Below are 16,992 nucleotides of genomic sequence, written 5' to 3' on the forward strand. Positions count from 1 at the left end.
AAATTGAAGTGGCTGTACTTGATTTTTTACATTATTCCGTTTTGATTTTTTGACTTGTCTTTGTTAAAAATATGACACTATGTAATGTGTCATGTATGGTTCATTTGATATTATAGTTCCCTAATACTAAGACCTGGTAAGTACCAGATTTTCTTTTTTTATTATCTCCTAATACACAAAACCTTTGAATTGAGGTGTGTGTGTGTGTGTGTGCTTTTTCGTTACGTACGTGCACTTTTTTTACATGTGTAAATTCATTTTTTTACTTTTTTGTCAAGATTGCTTATTTTTAGTGGTAATACCTAAATGACATGCTTTGTTGTCAGCATCACATATTTGACATATAAGTATATCAAGTATTTGAAGCTCTACCAAGACACATTTACTTGTGTATTTAGTAACAAATTGATACTATGTATACAAAACAGCTTGTATTTATGCTTTAAATGAACACAAAAAGAACTTGTCAACAATGACAACTGTTGCAAATCTCTTTAAGAAACACATTTGTTGAATTTGCTGCATAGACAATAAATCTACTGTGTGGGAAAACCAACCGGGACGAGCCATATATATGGGAAGCAGTTTTACGATTGCTAGCCTCCAAGGCCTTAACTACAATTACAATTTCATGCTCTGATGTCAAATTTCCTACTCACCTAGTATTTCTGGTACAGAAACCACAAACGTATTGTGATATGGGGGTTTTATGACCCATGATACTTCTGTCTAATACAAACATTTCTACTTTTTGACAATAAAAATTATTCATGAGGCTTTAAGGACAAAATACTGTTCATTATATCCAGATATTTTCTTGCTGCAACAACCAGTAAGCAGTACCGATAGCAGTTAACTGGCACATCTGAGAGTCCCACACAGTGATAGAGGGCAAAAAAAAAAAAAATCATGGCCTTAAGCTCAAATTGGCCAAGCCACATCAGTCTCTAGATCAGCACTTTTGACAAACTTGCTTTAGTTACAGTTATAAATTATATAGTAGTGAAGCAAGCATGAGAACAGTGGAAATTCATAAAGTAAAGAACGTTATTTCCAAGGGAAATTAATACAGGTGTAGACATATAGACACCTGAATGTATTTGCAAACCTCAATCCTACCTGGTAAAAGTGAAATATTACGAAGCCACCTTCACCTAAGTTCCTCTATCAATCCTTCATGATAAGGGTACAGTAAAATATGAATGAAGGAAGCAATGGAGCCCATGATTTTCTCTGGATATGGTAGACAAGAATGTGGTTTATGCAAAAGAAATTAAAGAACGTCCCGCGGACCGTAGTTTGAGGACCCCTGCTCTAAACAGATGACATGGAGCACAGATGGCACAGAGCAGCCTCACTGAGATCCGTGCATCCGAGGATGAGAGCTGCCGAGAGCTGGGCGGGGTATTCAAATCACCTCTGGGGAGAACTATGCATAGTAGTTAAGTAAGCACAACATACTTGCTAATTATTGGAACAGACTTACTACTTGCTTCATAAACCCTGCAGCCATGAAAAGTCCAGAATCCCATTACTGACAGCTCTCAGGAAGCCACTATCTTCACTGCATGGTGGATTTCCAGGTCCACAGTGATCCTCTTCAGTCACTAGATGGCCACTGATGATTTAACTCCCGCTCAGGAGTTACACTGTCCCTGGCCAATGGTACTGTATGCAGTGCTACATACAGGGACGATCTCTACACTACACCTACACTGTGCAGATGTAATGCAGAAAGAAACACCAAACTTTGTTAAAACACTCAAGTAGAAGGCAATTTCAAGACAAACTTGTCATTACTTCATGTGCAGTTGTCATTTGTTATATCACAACACATGGCTGGGTTGTCCTTCAATGAAACCATGAACAAAAATGCAAAGCAATGAATCACATTTAGGTGAGCCAACTCTGCTATACAACAAGCAGTGCTGTTTTGAGTAGAGTTGCTCCTTATTGTCAACATAAATGCTTTTTTGAGGTATTTTTCTATTTTAAACATAAAGGTCTAAACATAATGGCAATGCAGCTTGTTGTAAAATTAATACGCAATCCACACATCTGTAATTCATTTCAAGTCTCTGAGATTTCTATTAAAATGTCACTTGGAGGTGATAAGGCATGTTCTTCACTGCCATGCTGTTGTTTTATCTTGGGTGCACTGGATTTGTAAATTAGTAACACTTATCTTCAAGGATAGTTAAACGAGCACCCTATTGAGCATTATTTCTCAGTGAGTAATCACACCGATAATTGGCGGTGACACTAATCTGAAATTAATTAAACAGAAATGTAGGAACTGGAATTTTGCTTTACAAAAGACTGTAAGATGTAACTTTATGCTTTCCACATGGTGTGCTAATTGACATTATCATCTTGTGTTTATTTTGGATTGTACAAAAAGGGAAGATAAAGCAGATGGAAATTATACTTTAATAACACTGCATTATCTGTGTCCAAAATATTTGCTTCCAACAATTAAATTCTTCTTTGGTAGGACTACTGAAGAGCTGAAAACTTCAATTCAGATTTAGTGCCAGCCATGTTCATTTCGCATATCCATCAGATTTAATTACATTAATAGAGAATAAAACAGAAGCCCGCAGATGACTTCCAAAGCACATATTTCACTGGAAACAAGCAGCAGTTCAAAAATACCATTTTTTTACATGACTTGATATTTTAGAACAATTTCAATAAAAACAAATAGGCTAGAAACTGTTAATTGTTGAAAATGAAAAACCTAAACTCATTATGGTGGCTGCTGGGATTATAATTAGTTTTCTCCCCAAATGAAACTATTCACATGAAATTCTTCTGTGTTATACCTATCAGATCCATAAAAACCACAATTATTGTATGCTTTATAATTTCTACTTTATGTTTAAGCGTGCTATACACTTTTTAGTTTCACAGGGAAGGAACAAAGATTTGAAAGCCATCAAATTTGTTTTGCAAGATATTAAAGGTCTTCTGACATAACTCATATTTCCATTTAGAGCCCAGCCATGTCTGAAGTTGCACAGTCCTTAAGGGACAACAGCTTTGGCGTTTAACATAGTAGCATAGCAAATGGCTTTCCACAGTATTGGATATATCACACTTCCTGGTGAGAGGAAGCGGAAAACACACCACCACCTCACAGTCAATGCTGCCGCATGGGCAGCTCCCACAGGGAACAATAGGGACTGCAGTGAGCAGTACCTTGGGAAGCAGCACAAAATCAAGCAGCAGTTGTGAACCTACTCTAAGTGTTTTGGTGAAAATGGCAACATTCTTTCATCAGGAGATAAAGTTAATTATGACATGGTTTTCATTAACAATGTAAGTAATAAGCAGTCAGCCTTTTACAGTTCATATTCTGGATTAAGGGGATGTTGTCACTAAAGCATTTTACTGCTTACGCCGAATAAACTTCATATGGTAAAAAACCAGCCACAAATGTTTGTCACCATATCATGTATTCACCAAATTACCAACCATGACACTGAGAACACAGCAAAATTAAAGTGGACCTATCACCAAGTTTTTTAACTGTACATAAAAGGGTAAACAGCCCTTTTTTATTTAAGGTAAAAATGATTTTCTTTTTCTTGGCTGTGGTGGAAAAGAATGGGAGCACAGAGCCTCCTCGAATACCCATGTCACGCATCCCTGGAGGCTTCTGACCCATACTCGGACATGCGCAGAAGGGGCATATTCCTACATGGGAAAAAAATGACGATCTCAAGCATGTGCAGTGAGATCAGCAACCCCCGCATTTACAGCAGGCTCTTCACATGCAGTGCATAGCAACACAGGACCCAATCCAGAAAAGCTCCAGAGTAGGTTTAGTTCAACTTTAACCACCCTGGCATTCTGAATAAAAAGTATTTTAAAATGTAAAAGCTGTACATTTAAAAATACTTATTATTTTAAATTTCCAGCCTAGTCTCGCCTTCCTGATGCACGGTCCTGTCCCCTCAGCTGCACATTAACAAACCGGGGACTGTGTAGCCTGGCAATGCCGGGCATCGCTGGAGGAAGCCACAGGAACGTGGGGACCAGATAGGACTTAAAAACTCCCTGGCAATTCCATGCAGAGTGTGGTTCAGGGTTACTACTTTCGGTACTGAAAATAAACCCCGAGCCACACTCGGGAATACCGCCAGGGAGGTCAAGCGATTACAAAACCAGAAGAAAAAACAGTTTTCGTGTGTGTGTGTGTGTGTGTGTGTGTGTGTGTGATCTATACAACTGGTTCTCCATTCTGCAATCCACCCACTATAACACTGTACCAAATAGAGAATGCAATAAAACTCTTTTCCATACATCAAGACACAAAAACCAGAGTGCTACAAATGTAATATGTACAATATGAAGATATTGGCCCCAAAATTTGACATTACTAGTCCGTGAGTTAAGGACATCCAAAATACGGACTGCTCCTAGATACGAACAGGGCTTCCCTGCTCGCTTGTGTGCAGAGACAGAGGCTTGATGAAGCAGACGGGTGTGGTTCGCATGACTTGCAGAAGAAGTTGTTTGGTAAATACAGCTGAGGTTGTGGGTAAACTTAAAGGCTAAGTTGTGCTGCAACCTCTTGTAACTCCTAATTGACCAAGACAAACTCTGCAGTTGATTCTTTTTGCATATATAAAGCACAGCTTGCTCCAGAAAATAAAGAATGTCTAGGCTCCATATTACTATTTTTTTTTTTTTTTGTTACTTACAGTGAGGATTTTATACAGTAACTGACACCACGCTGTGCATCCACAGAAAGGTAAAAAATAAATAATTTGTAAAGACAAACAACAAAAACTTAAGAATAAATCTACAGTACCTATCTCGTATGTAACCCGGGGACTACCTGTATACTCCTCGCCCTCTTGTCTACACTGTAATAGCACACAAAGAAAAAAGAAAAGGATTTCCCCTATGCCTACCTATCCATGTTCTAAAGATGGAGCGGACTGGATTGTGTTCCACATACAGGGCCTTAGAATAGGGAGTAAACCACTGCTCTATTTCTCGTGGGTAGAATATTTTCTGAAGAATGTACCCATATGTATCCCTAGGCCATATATTGGGAAAATTACCCTGATCATTTTTTCCTTCACAAAGGGTGAAAGAAACCAAGTAATTCAACCTTATACACTCTATCATTTACCATAGCTAAGTGATAAGACTATGATTTCTTGAATCATGCCCCTATCCTCAGCAACCATGTGCGCAAAATGGTTCCCAACCCAAACATCCCCATTTACTGGATGAACCTGGAGGAACTGCAAGTCTGAAGAGGCCATTAATCTTCCAAATCTATTTTACAGTTGATTAACCTAAATCAGACCCATACCTGGCTACCGATTAACAACTTAAATGCAGCAGCAACAGAAGTAGAAGAAGGTAGCTTGGGTCAATATGGACTTGCAAAATTATAATTTGGAAGGAGAAAGACACACCTTATGCTCTCACAGTTTCAGTAAAAGGCATGGACAAAATAAATGAATAAAGAAATGAAAAGTAATATAACCATCACCACACTAAATTAAGGACTGGTAATTTAAATTTTACATTGTTTTTACATGTTTTACAGTTTAGAAATGCTTTAAATGGGTTTGAGGGGGAAGGCTAAAAGAGAGATTTGGGGGGAAATTTGGTTAACACATGAGCAAATACTATAGAGTCTACCTTAGAATATCTTTAAGGATTTTATTGTAGCTTCTTCAGTAAAACTGCTAGAGAAATTTACCTACAACCCTTTTTATGATAAGTGAAGTCCTGGAAACCAAAAATAGTGCTTGCACTCAGCAGGTGTTAATACTACAAACATACATTTGACAAAATACAAATTTAGAGAAATGGAAAAAATCTTGTAATAAAAAACAAATCACAAAACCACATCCACTTCAGGTTTTTCGTGGTTTATTTTCCCCATTCAACTTCAGTTGTAGTCTATTTCTTGCATTTGTCAGAATCAACAAAGAAAAGAGAACAGCTGTGAAAGGCTGACCTTTATGGGCTGGTTTGTCATCCGGAACAGCAATATGTAAATGACCGACTCCATGCTAGGAGAATGGCATCTACAACGAACATAGATGACATGCATTTAACTACAGTAAAGGACCAAGTGGTTAAGCCCGTCTGTTTGAGTGTTGTGTGTTTAAATGGCATATTGAATAAAACAAATATTAAATAAATATATTAATATATATCAAACTCTCTCTCTTTTATACATGAAAAAAAGATTGGATGATGGCAGTTTTATGTATGTACCAAATTCAGATTAACACGCACCAACCCAAAGTGGGTATGCAGTTGACAAATATGGCAGTTCAAATTATTGCAGGGTGCTTAAACCCTGCACTACCAGGTGTCTTCGTCTGTCTATTACCACTGTTGGAGAATAAAATAATTATGTAAACATCTCCAACAATAAACCACAGAACTGAATTATTTAGGCCTGCAAAGTATTTGACTTATACAAAAGAAGTATTTTGTACAGACATGATTAATGTCATACAGAACAGGAAAAATGTATCAAACAGTTTATTCACTAAAATTGCATTATTTTGTTGAAAAAGACTGTTTTTGACTTATACTCTCACAGCTGCCAGCTATCACATGTGAAAAAACTGGTTCTTTTTGAATTATGATATACGATATCTACCTGACTGACAAAAAAACTGAACAAGTTATTGTTGGTAAATGTAAGGAGGCAGTAGCCTGTATGGCTAGCTGTGTAACTGCTGAATAAAAGGTTGTTTTAACAACCCTGTAACAAAACTGTAGCTCAGCCAGAACAGCTGCTGATGGCACTGTTGTTCATAGTCAGAAATGGTGCAATCCCCAGGACCACCAGCAGGTGTTTCTCAGCCACGATTATTACCAACCATATGAGGCTGGATCCTAGGGGAGCAAATAGGTGTCAGCACCTTTGGAATCAGCAAGTGCCTTAAGCATTTGTCTGTCCACCTTTTTCTCATTACTGTCTGACTTGCATCTTCTATATCTGCCCTAATCTGCTATTAACTCAGCCATTTTCCCCCAACATTGCTTTGTCCTACATTCTCTTGCCTGTTCCCTGAGATTATTTGTAGATAGTCATTTGCTTCCTTTTCACACATTACACATTTTGGTTATTAGTTTATTCTGTGTATGTGGTTTGCATACCTGGCCTCATCAATTCACAGGTAAACCTATTTTGGTTTTGCCAATACCCCCCCACCCTCTAACCCGTGCTATTTTTTGCCCTAAATTCATCATCAACTGTCATTTAATCGTTTAGTAAAAATTAATACATTAGATACTATCCTTTATTAGATTATCCCTATAATTAACCTGTTGTTTACTCCACTGCTGAAAGAATGATCCAGATTTCCCTAATTTTCTGTTATACCCCTTGAGGTTTGTCGTATTAAACGTAAAGACCTCACTGTTTGCACTTTCAATATACAGATAACAGACTCTGGAGCCACCTAATGGTTGAGCTGAATATCTATGATCTTTGATACACACATCGATCCATGCATTACAATCCTTAAATAAAAAATGGTTTTTTTTTATTGTTATGCAAGTGAATAATAAGTAAATGTACTAAAATGTTAGTATTTTAATTTAAAAAAAAAACATTAAAAAATATAAAATACTATAATATAAAAATGTAATGCTAGACATCTACTTGGGGATCTCTTGCATTAAGCTTACTTTGCATAGAAAATCCCTGAAATTTAAATTCATATAAAATTTTATTGTAAAATGATTTCACAGAGAGACATATTTGTAGATGAAAGATCAACCACATACAAGTAGGACGTGCTGACAGCCACACGATTAAGATGCCAGGTGCACAAAACTGGCAGTAAAAGCACAGTTGAAAATAAATGTTTATTCAGGCAGGGCTTAATTGCAGAAAGGTTCCCTTTTACAATAATTATTCTCACATTCACCCACGCTTGGGCAAAAAAAATGGCGGAAGATATCTAGGAAGAGAAGAAAAATATGCCAGCACCCTGCTAAAAAACAAAGGAGAGGCAAATTTTGCTTTAACTTTCTTAGAGAATGACAGTGCACTGGTTACACAAATCCCAGGAAGCTACCTGTGTTTCCCCGAAAATAAGACACTGTCTTATATTTTTTTTGGGTAGGTCTTATATTAGGGCAGGTTTACAAAATAGTGCTAGGTCTTACTTTCGGGGTAGGTCTTATTTTCGGGGAAACAGGGTAATCAGCTGATTTTATCATTTCCTAGAGTGGTCACTAAGTGAACAATAATTTTGGATCCTAGAAGCCCTTAAAATGGACCTATCAATAAAATGTGTGTTTTTTATTCCCTTCTGTACTTCAGAGGGCTTCGGGCATGTGCAGAAGAAGTTTTTCCTACAATGTACAAATAAAAGTGCCGATCTCACACATGCCCAGATTTTTTTTTTTTTTACATTTATTAGGAGGAAATGTCACTGGATCTCACGCCTGCACAGTGCAAGTTTGGAAGACAGACAGAAGCAGAAGGAAGAGTGACAAAGATGGCAATGCCCACTGATTCTTAAGCACAGGCCTAAAGAACAAATCAAAGATGGCACAGGACCTAATGAAAGCCAATCGTTGAGGGATCAAATTTTTATTTAAAGTTCCAATTTAAACAGCTGTAACCCACTTGTCTATGGTTGATCAATATTTGTTCATTAGGAGACAGAGCTGGTATATAAACATTTGGCTGACTTTTAAAGAAAAGACAAGAAAACTAAATGGGTATAATCCTTTCTTGTTTAAAAATAAAAGCAAGCCAACAAACATATTTTCATATAGAGGAACATATATTCTGAATTTCTTATTTACCCATCCTAAAACAATTTGTGCAATAATTTTTACACAACGCAATTAAACTAAAAATCGAATACACAACTTCAATATTCCTAAGAGATGTTTGAAACATGTTTGCTGTGAAAGAAGCTGCAAATCGATCCACACAAAACAAGGGAGAGCCCTTGTTAACTGACTGAGATGGTTCAGACTTTCCACCTCCTCTATTGCCTGAGGTGCAGGTTCTAACATGCAGCCCTGCTTATCATAATTGACAGGAGCTCCTAGAAGTGAGCTCTGGCTTCAGCAGCTGCTGTGCCGAACAAGGGAATAGAAAAGCTTGACTGCTCATCTGTGAGCCTCTGATTGGTCTCCGCACACGTACGATCCAAATGGTTGCAGTGAGAGTAGCTTGGGATCCCATGTCGGACTACAAAAAGCTGATGTGTGTATAAAAATCAATGTGTACATTCAGAGCGTATTAAATGCAGGCCTGGGATTTTATTGCCAAGAAACCAATAGTTTTTTTTTTCTTTCAAATATGTAACCATCTAAAAAGTCTTTGATATTAATTTACAGCTTGTGCACATATTTTATATAACCATCAGATAACAGACAGTTTTGGCTTCTATGTAAACTTGCCAGTTAGTTGAGGGTAATAAATATTGTAGAAATAGAGGAATCAGTGTTCAAATCTCAAGTAGAAACACAAAAGATGTTAGTGAAGTTAACCTGAAAAACTCAGTCTAGCTAGAATCACGGATTTAATGGTCGGAATTTATGACCAGCGACAAGTAAGCAAAAGAGGAAAGTCAGACGTCCTGGTCTGCCAACTTGTTTTAGCTCAGTTTTCAAGCAAAATTATTGAAATATAAACCAGGCAACTATTTTCAAAAGGAAAAACTAAAATAGTACCCTATTGGTGTCCTACATCATGTATTTCCATTAATTAATCCTAAGGTGTGTCTTTTTTGCATGCCTCCAATAGGTTTCTCAGGGTTTTCCACTTATATTAACTGGGCGGTTGCCACAGCTCCTTTAATGTCAATACAGACCACAGTGTTACCCTGGGTTGGCCTTTTTTTTTTTAAATTAAAGCAAATTTTAAAAATTTGACATATTTTCCTTGCTACAGAGCCTGAAACGTACTCAATTCCAGTGGAGACTAAGCCTATAGCTGGCCTAGATACATCTGATGAATCTAAAATATTAATTATAGCCCAAATTGGAAATGTAATCATTGGAGGACATATTTAAACAACGGCAGACAGAAAAATGCTTGTTCTCCATGTATTCTTTCCATATTCATTATTTTCACAGTATAGTTATTTTTCAAGCCCCATTACTAACTTTTTAAGTGGCAAATGATTACCAAAAAATGTAGTGTTTTTCACAGTCACTGCAGAAATCAGCTTGTCCCAGTTTTCTGAATGTCCACCTATGAGAGACTGAGCAGCAGGGAAAATAAGGCAGATAAATATAAACTACTGAATATTGTAGAGGATTATTTTGCTATTTTCTGCAGTCTGATAACCACCAGGGGCATAAGGCATTTGTTGGTACAAAAATTATACATTAACCAGTTCTGTACAGCAGGGGAAAAAGAAGGAAAACCATTCATTCACAGCCATCTCTGATCCATTCCCTATACACATCATTCAAAAAAGGAGGATATCATTACATCTTGTCCCCAACTCCCAGCACAATAACAACTTGTCTACCGAGAACTCTGTCGGTATTTACTGTCAGCACTGGTTGTTTTATTCATGATGGTATTTATCATTTCACTGTACTTCAGCATGGCACAGTTTACAACTCCAGTGCCATATCACAGACTAAATAACTAAAGTGCCAGAGACTCTGGAATAAATGGCCCCAACTGTTTACAGATTTCTAGACCCACTTGGCATGTGAATACTTGCTTTAGTCTCAACTCATTATGTGTTCACATTAAACATTTCCAAAACCACATTAACTCTTTAACGCACACAAATCAAATACTTGGTTCCAATATGCTGTGCTTTAATGCATGGAATATTATTAAAGATAGAATGTAGATATCTGGTTAAAAGATTTTTCATCAGCTGAAAGTCCAACTCTGAACTCTACCTCCTAACCCCTACAGCACATAGAAGATACACACACAGTGTAAAGGTGCGTACACACTTCCAATTTTTATCGTTCCAATCGAACGACGAACGATCGATTGTGCAAAAAATCGTTCGTAAAAAAGTAACCAACGACGCTGACGAACGAGGAAAGTCGCTGGAAACGAACGACCGGACCGGCGGATCGGATTGGACGACGATCGTTGAGCATCGTTCGTGTGTATGGTCGTTCGTTGATCGTCCATGTTCAGAGCATGCGTGATGAACGAACGTCCGTTCACTTTCCTGTCGTGCACATAGTTCCTCTATCGCTCAAACGATCGTATCTATTGTGTGTACAATATCTACGAACGATCGTGTCGTTACCTCTATGTGCAGGATCGGTGCTATACGATCGTTCATATATATCGTGCAGGAACGTTCGTCGTTCGTTTTCCGACGATAATAATTGGAAGTGTGTACGTAGCTTAAGGAAACAGGAAAAGGTACAGGTACAGGAAAGTCCTTATACTTCAAGATAACTGGCCATCAAAAACAAACACACTATAGCTGTGTAATAGGTCACCTAGATAATCAGTACAATTGTTAGGATGTTGATATACAGATTTAATCATTCTGACCCTTGACCTGGCCAATACCTTTGTGCGATAAAAAAGTTTATTTTAAGTATTTTTTTTACTATAATGTACTCTTTTCATCAAGGTTCATGGTTTGCCTAATTTATGGTTGCATTCCAGTCATATACCATATTTAAATGGCTTTTACCAATAAGGCAGACAACAACATACCTGGTAATCATTTTTATTATAAATCCTGGCATTCAACCAAAGCAGCCGAAACCTTAATTACCATATTTGTCTGTATTTTATGACTGGACCTAAAGCTGACTGTACTAGTTTGCAGGTCACTATATTAACTGTTTCAATCATCTCCTCTTAGTCCAGATTCACACGAAATTGAACTCTGGTATTTGTGCCAAAGGCAGGTGACTATAAAGAAACTATTTATTAGTATTGCCTGTGATCTTACCATTATGAATGTGCATTGTCTGTGCTTGTGTGCACGTAGCCATCTTGGTTGCCCTCTCATGCCAGACACTCCAACAGGGACAACTCTAAGAAACTAATTTTCCAAATCCCTCTTAAAATTCCCTGCTGATTAGAAAGGGGCAAAGCTCTATAGTTCACACTACAGATAAGTAGCTAACAGTATGTAGACAAAGTGTAGCCAGGCACCATCACATACCAAGAAGTAAACTCCAACTGTTCATAGCCATATGTCTTTACTACAGTTTTAAGGTGAATTTTGGGGGCTAGCCAACTAACCTAAATACATGTGTTTGAAATGTGGGAGGAACCTGGGGTACCCGGAGGAAACCCACACAAACATGAGGAGAACCTGCAAACTCTATGCAGATAGTGTCCTGGCTGAGATTCGAACCTGGACCCTAGCACTGCAAAGTGTCCCTATTGGAAGAATTCTCTATTGCTGTTCGGTGGCAAACTTTTTTAAATTTACCCTATTGCCACTTCATCCAAACCTGAAAAAAGTGGACCTATCATCATATTTTACTAATTTATAAAGAAGATGAAGAGAGCTTTCCTGGAACGTAAAAAGTGAAAAGGTGTTGAATCTCACAAATGCGCAGTGAGATATAGTCATTGTTTTGGTTTTTGTTCTTTTACAAGAAAAACACATCACTCTCGTGCCAGCAGAAGGAAAGTTTCTGTAATTTGAAGAAGAGCGCCGGAAAAAAAGAAGGAAGCAAACACAGTGCCTAACTTGCTGGACTCAGTTTGTGGACGGATCAAGCTTTTTACAGGTAAAGATAAGTGAATTATTTATTTGTGTGTGACCATCCCACTTTATTTTAGCCTAGGAGCGCTCAAGACTTTACTTGACACAAATTTTTTTTTTTTAAATTTGCACAGAGCAGTGGTCGCCAACCTTTTCGGACTGGCGGACCACTAAATTTACCAGCTCCAGACTGCGCGAGCGCGAGGAGCCAGGTGTCACTTAAAGGGGAAGCCAGGGATTTGTACGGGGGGTGCGGTCCGCGGCTCTGGTCAGTGTGTCCCCCCAGCGGGGTCCTTCTTCTGACCCTGCTCGGGGGTGCACCGCCCAGAGCCACAGACCACTAAAATTTTCCCTGACCACCGATTGGCCACCGATGACTTAAGACTGTGCATACTACTTTTGAAAGGCTGTGGGGCTGTGTTTGAGTGACTAATTCTGCTATCTGGAAGAACACCATTCCTCTGCCTAAAATGAAAAGATTCCTTACTTCTAGTACCAAACCAAGAGGTTGTACGTTAAGTCCCAAGTCTAAATACGCTAAAGTATACAATTAAACCTGTATCCACAAACCAACCAAAGAACAAATTTTTTTGAAACTTAAGGGACCAAAATTGCAATGCGTGCCATTATTTTGTTAAAAGTTATCCATTAACTTCATTTTAGGCACAATGGAGTTTGTTTACAAATCCCAGCAACCTCCAAAAGGTTACATACAATAAACCTTAGAACACCTCAAATTACCTACACAATCCAGCTGTTCAATATTTCAAACATACAAAATCATTATGTCATTAGGCTAATCACAAAACGAACACAGACAGACCTTTATAGAAAGAAAATGCAACCTTGTTTTGTTCAGCTTAAAAATCAATTACCTTTCTACTTTTTTTTTTGTAATGTAGACATATGCTGAAAAGGAAGAAAAAATGTGAATTACAGGCAGCTTTCTCTGATGAGAAGCTTTATATGACCTTCACCATTGTATTTGATGCTGAGAGACACAGAATCAATTACCCAAAACTGTGTGAATGTTACTGCAATCCCTCACTGCAAAACAAAATGGGATCAGAAGCTACATGTATACTAAAATGAGTTCTCTAGACAACGCTTTAAACATGAACATTTAAAATATATAAACTCAATGACTAAAGTCTCATAAAAAAACTGCGCCATTCAATCACATTTTAGGTCTGTTATTGATGGCCAGGTCTATTCCTGTCTCAAGTACCCTATTAAATGTAAAAATATACCTGTATAGCTTAGAATTACACCTCCTTTATTTTTTTCAGATAGTGGCACCTAGGTGAGGATGAGTTCACTTGCAATGTGATGCTCTTGCAATTGACTGGAATGTCTTCTTTGGGGCTTTCACCTGCTCTTTACTCCATAGCACCCTAACCGGGAGGATGGTGACAATAAAAAGAACCCAACTCAAAAAGGTAGTGATATCACAAAGGACTCTCTCTAAAAGGGCAACTGTTGTTTAAAATAAACTAAGATCCCCTGAACAAAATATTTTGTTTTAAAAAATAAAAATAAATAAAAAGATGTTCTTCCCCATAGTATTAGGCTGGGTCTACATGGAGGTTTTTGGCAAACGCATGTAAACTATCCTATTGCGTTTATTTGCGTTTTTTGCACTTTTATTAGCGTTTTAAAGCTTGCCTTTAAAATGCTTGAAAAACGCCTATGCCGCATTTTCTCACTTTTTTTCCGGTTTCCCGTGTTTTTAAATAAATTTGCATATATATGCTCATAAACACAGGAAAACGTCCCATTGAAATCAATTAAAGTGTTTACACACGTTTTCTCACGTTTTGGGGCGTTTTCCAGTGTTTTATTTTATAAACGAGCAACGTTTAAGATAAATATCATAAACGTGCCTCAACGAAACGTCCTGGTGTAGATTAGCCTATTGGAATGCATGGGGATTTCAAACAACCGAGGATTAATGGCAAAAAACGGGCACTCACATATCTTCTAGAATGAGCACTACCAAAAAAGGTAAACAGAAAAGGTACTTTTTCCACCTGTAATTCTTCTCATAATTCCATACAGCATAACCCCTAACAGTCCACAAAGACTGAATCCATCAAGGCATTTTAGGAAGTCTGGTTTCCAGCCAATAGATCCTTAGCACTAGAGTGTCTAGCTAACCTGACAGGACAATCAAACCTGTAGTATCTGTTCCCTAGCCAGATGTTTGTGCAAAAGTCTAACCCACTTCATATTAATCTAAGATACCAGCACAGCGACTAAAATAAAGGTCTTAATATTAACAATTCACAAAATGACATACTTGACACCTGGCAAAAAAGAGCGAGAGTCATCCACCTGTTGCTTTAAACTTGAACTAGATGGCACAGTGGCAAAGTAGGTTTTCCTGGTCAGCGCAACAACCTATCTTCCTTTTTGTGTTAGATATGTTTCCAAAATGACAATGGCTGATGGTGTAACCCTTTTAGCAAGTTTTGGTCCTCAGACACCATTCCTGATTTCTAAGACAAACTGTATTTTTGAATGTGGGTGTTTATTTTAAGGTGTTGAGCTGTATTGTTCATGCCACATGGAAAAGAAGTTTATTTATTATTAGATACATTTTTTCTAAAGTCTACCATTTCCTAATTGCCCTCGTCATATACCTATCTCAATCACTTTCTGGCTCAGGCTCACATTTTTGATTGTTTTTCTTTTTTGTTATCCATGGACAACCCTTCTGTCAGCATAGAGGGTCTTAACATTTTCACCTCCATCCCTGAGTGATTTGTTCCCCCAAATTTCACCCTCCACGCTAACTAACAACCCTTGTTTTATCGGATTAAGCTACTGGAAAGCAACTTAAATGGCTCCACATTAGAATGTAGATAATCAGAAACTGCTTCTTTTTTGCAGCCTACTTTTTATACAACAAACTCTGACCTCACGTTTCCCTCACTGCTCTCATTCAATTCAGTAAACACAGACTGTAGCTTATTTCCCATTCCTGTCCCACTATCTGTCTCCTTAGATCCTGTAACACTTCATCACACCCCTCATCTTTTTCCTTTCAGCATACTTTCCTTAAACCTCTCCTTTTCTACAAGTGCAATCAATGCCTTGCCTTCCTTCTCTGGATACTGCAGCTCCTCAAACTTTATAGCCCGTCTCTCTTTTTCACTTCTAAAATACTCAAATGTTATGTTAAATTAGACTTGGCACATTACCTTTCCACCACTTGTAACTTTGATGTAGTGATTTGGTATAAAGCAGGTGCCCTGATGTAAGAAGTAGACCTTGCCTTTTAGTGAAAAGCCCTTTTCAATAAAAGTTGAAAGTTCAGATATACATATAAGCGGATCCAAGTTATATGAAATTCTTCTCACTGAGCCATTTGTATAACACTGGGACAATTGGAGTGAAAAGAAAAAGCGGCGTGAACCACCTCTACTCTAAGTAAATTAACTTTAATCTATTTAATGTTCCCATGACGTTATCAATCTTAGCTGTACAATTCAGCAGAATTTAAAGTACATAAATAAGACCACAAAGTACAAAAAAAACATTAAACATCACATCTCCTTGCTTAACAACAAGTTATGTTACCATATATGTTATTGTACAAATGACATACAATCCATTCACATTACAATTTGATTGTGACATACAGTGTGTTAATCAAAAATCTTCTGAGCATGCAGATTTTAGTTCAACAAAACATGGATATGGAACCTTACCACATCATCAGTCAAGTTTCTGAGTTTGTTTATTTGCTGTATAAAAAGAAAAAAGAAAAAGCAAAATTGTGACTATGTTACTAAATATATTGTGGAAGCAGAGTTCATATTTAGGCAGAATACCATAAAAAAGTTTTTAAAAAAAGGAGGATGGTTGAAACTGAAATTTTCTAATCTAACTATACAAACAACATTAGATAGACCAAAATTTTTTATCAGAGGTGCAACTTAACTGTACAAATCAGTCAGGATTTTTTTTTTTTTTGCAGTTGTTAGCACACTAATGTCAGTAGGTAGTAGATTGATAGGTAGCCACATAAATTCCTCATAATGTTACAAAATACTAAAATACCTTTTTAAAAGTTTTTTTAAATGCTTTTACGAAAATAAAAGATAAAATATACTTTGAGACCAGACAACACCATCAACCTTCCCAGACAATAAAACACATCAATAAAAAAAAAAAAATGCGACAAGACTGACATGAAAAGCCATACACAAATTGTGTAAAAACTTACATTATTTATCCATTTATGTGCAGATTAAATAATCAAGAGTTTGCTTTACACATAACTGGATAATTATATTGATAAATC

General features: G+C 37.3%; 1 protein-coding gene across 1 annotated transcript in view; it reads right to left on the reverse strand.

The window, feature by feature from the left end:
* Nucleotides 1–16,992, reverse strand: part of DIAPH3 (diaphanous related formin 3) — a gene marked incomplete in the record, with an annotated part of 209,714 nt that overhangs the window by 183,312 nt on the left and 9,410 nt on the right. The window contains 1 exon segment of the mRNA XM_072410484.1: nt 16,397–16,432. Within this exon segment, the coding sequence (XP_072266585.1) occupies nt 16,397–16,432 (36 nt within the window).

The sequence above is a fragment of the Pyxicephalus adspersus genome, chromosome 1, assembly GCF_032062135.1.
Source record: "Pyxicephalus adspersus chromosome 1, UCB_Pads_2.0, whole genome shotgun sequence".
NCBI classification, from domain to species: Eukaryota; Metazoa; Chordata; class Amphibia; order Anura; family Pyxicephalidae; genus Pyxicephalus; species Pyxicephalus adspersus.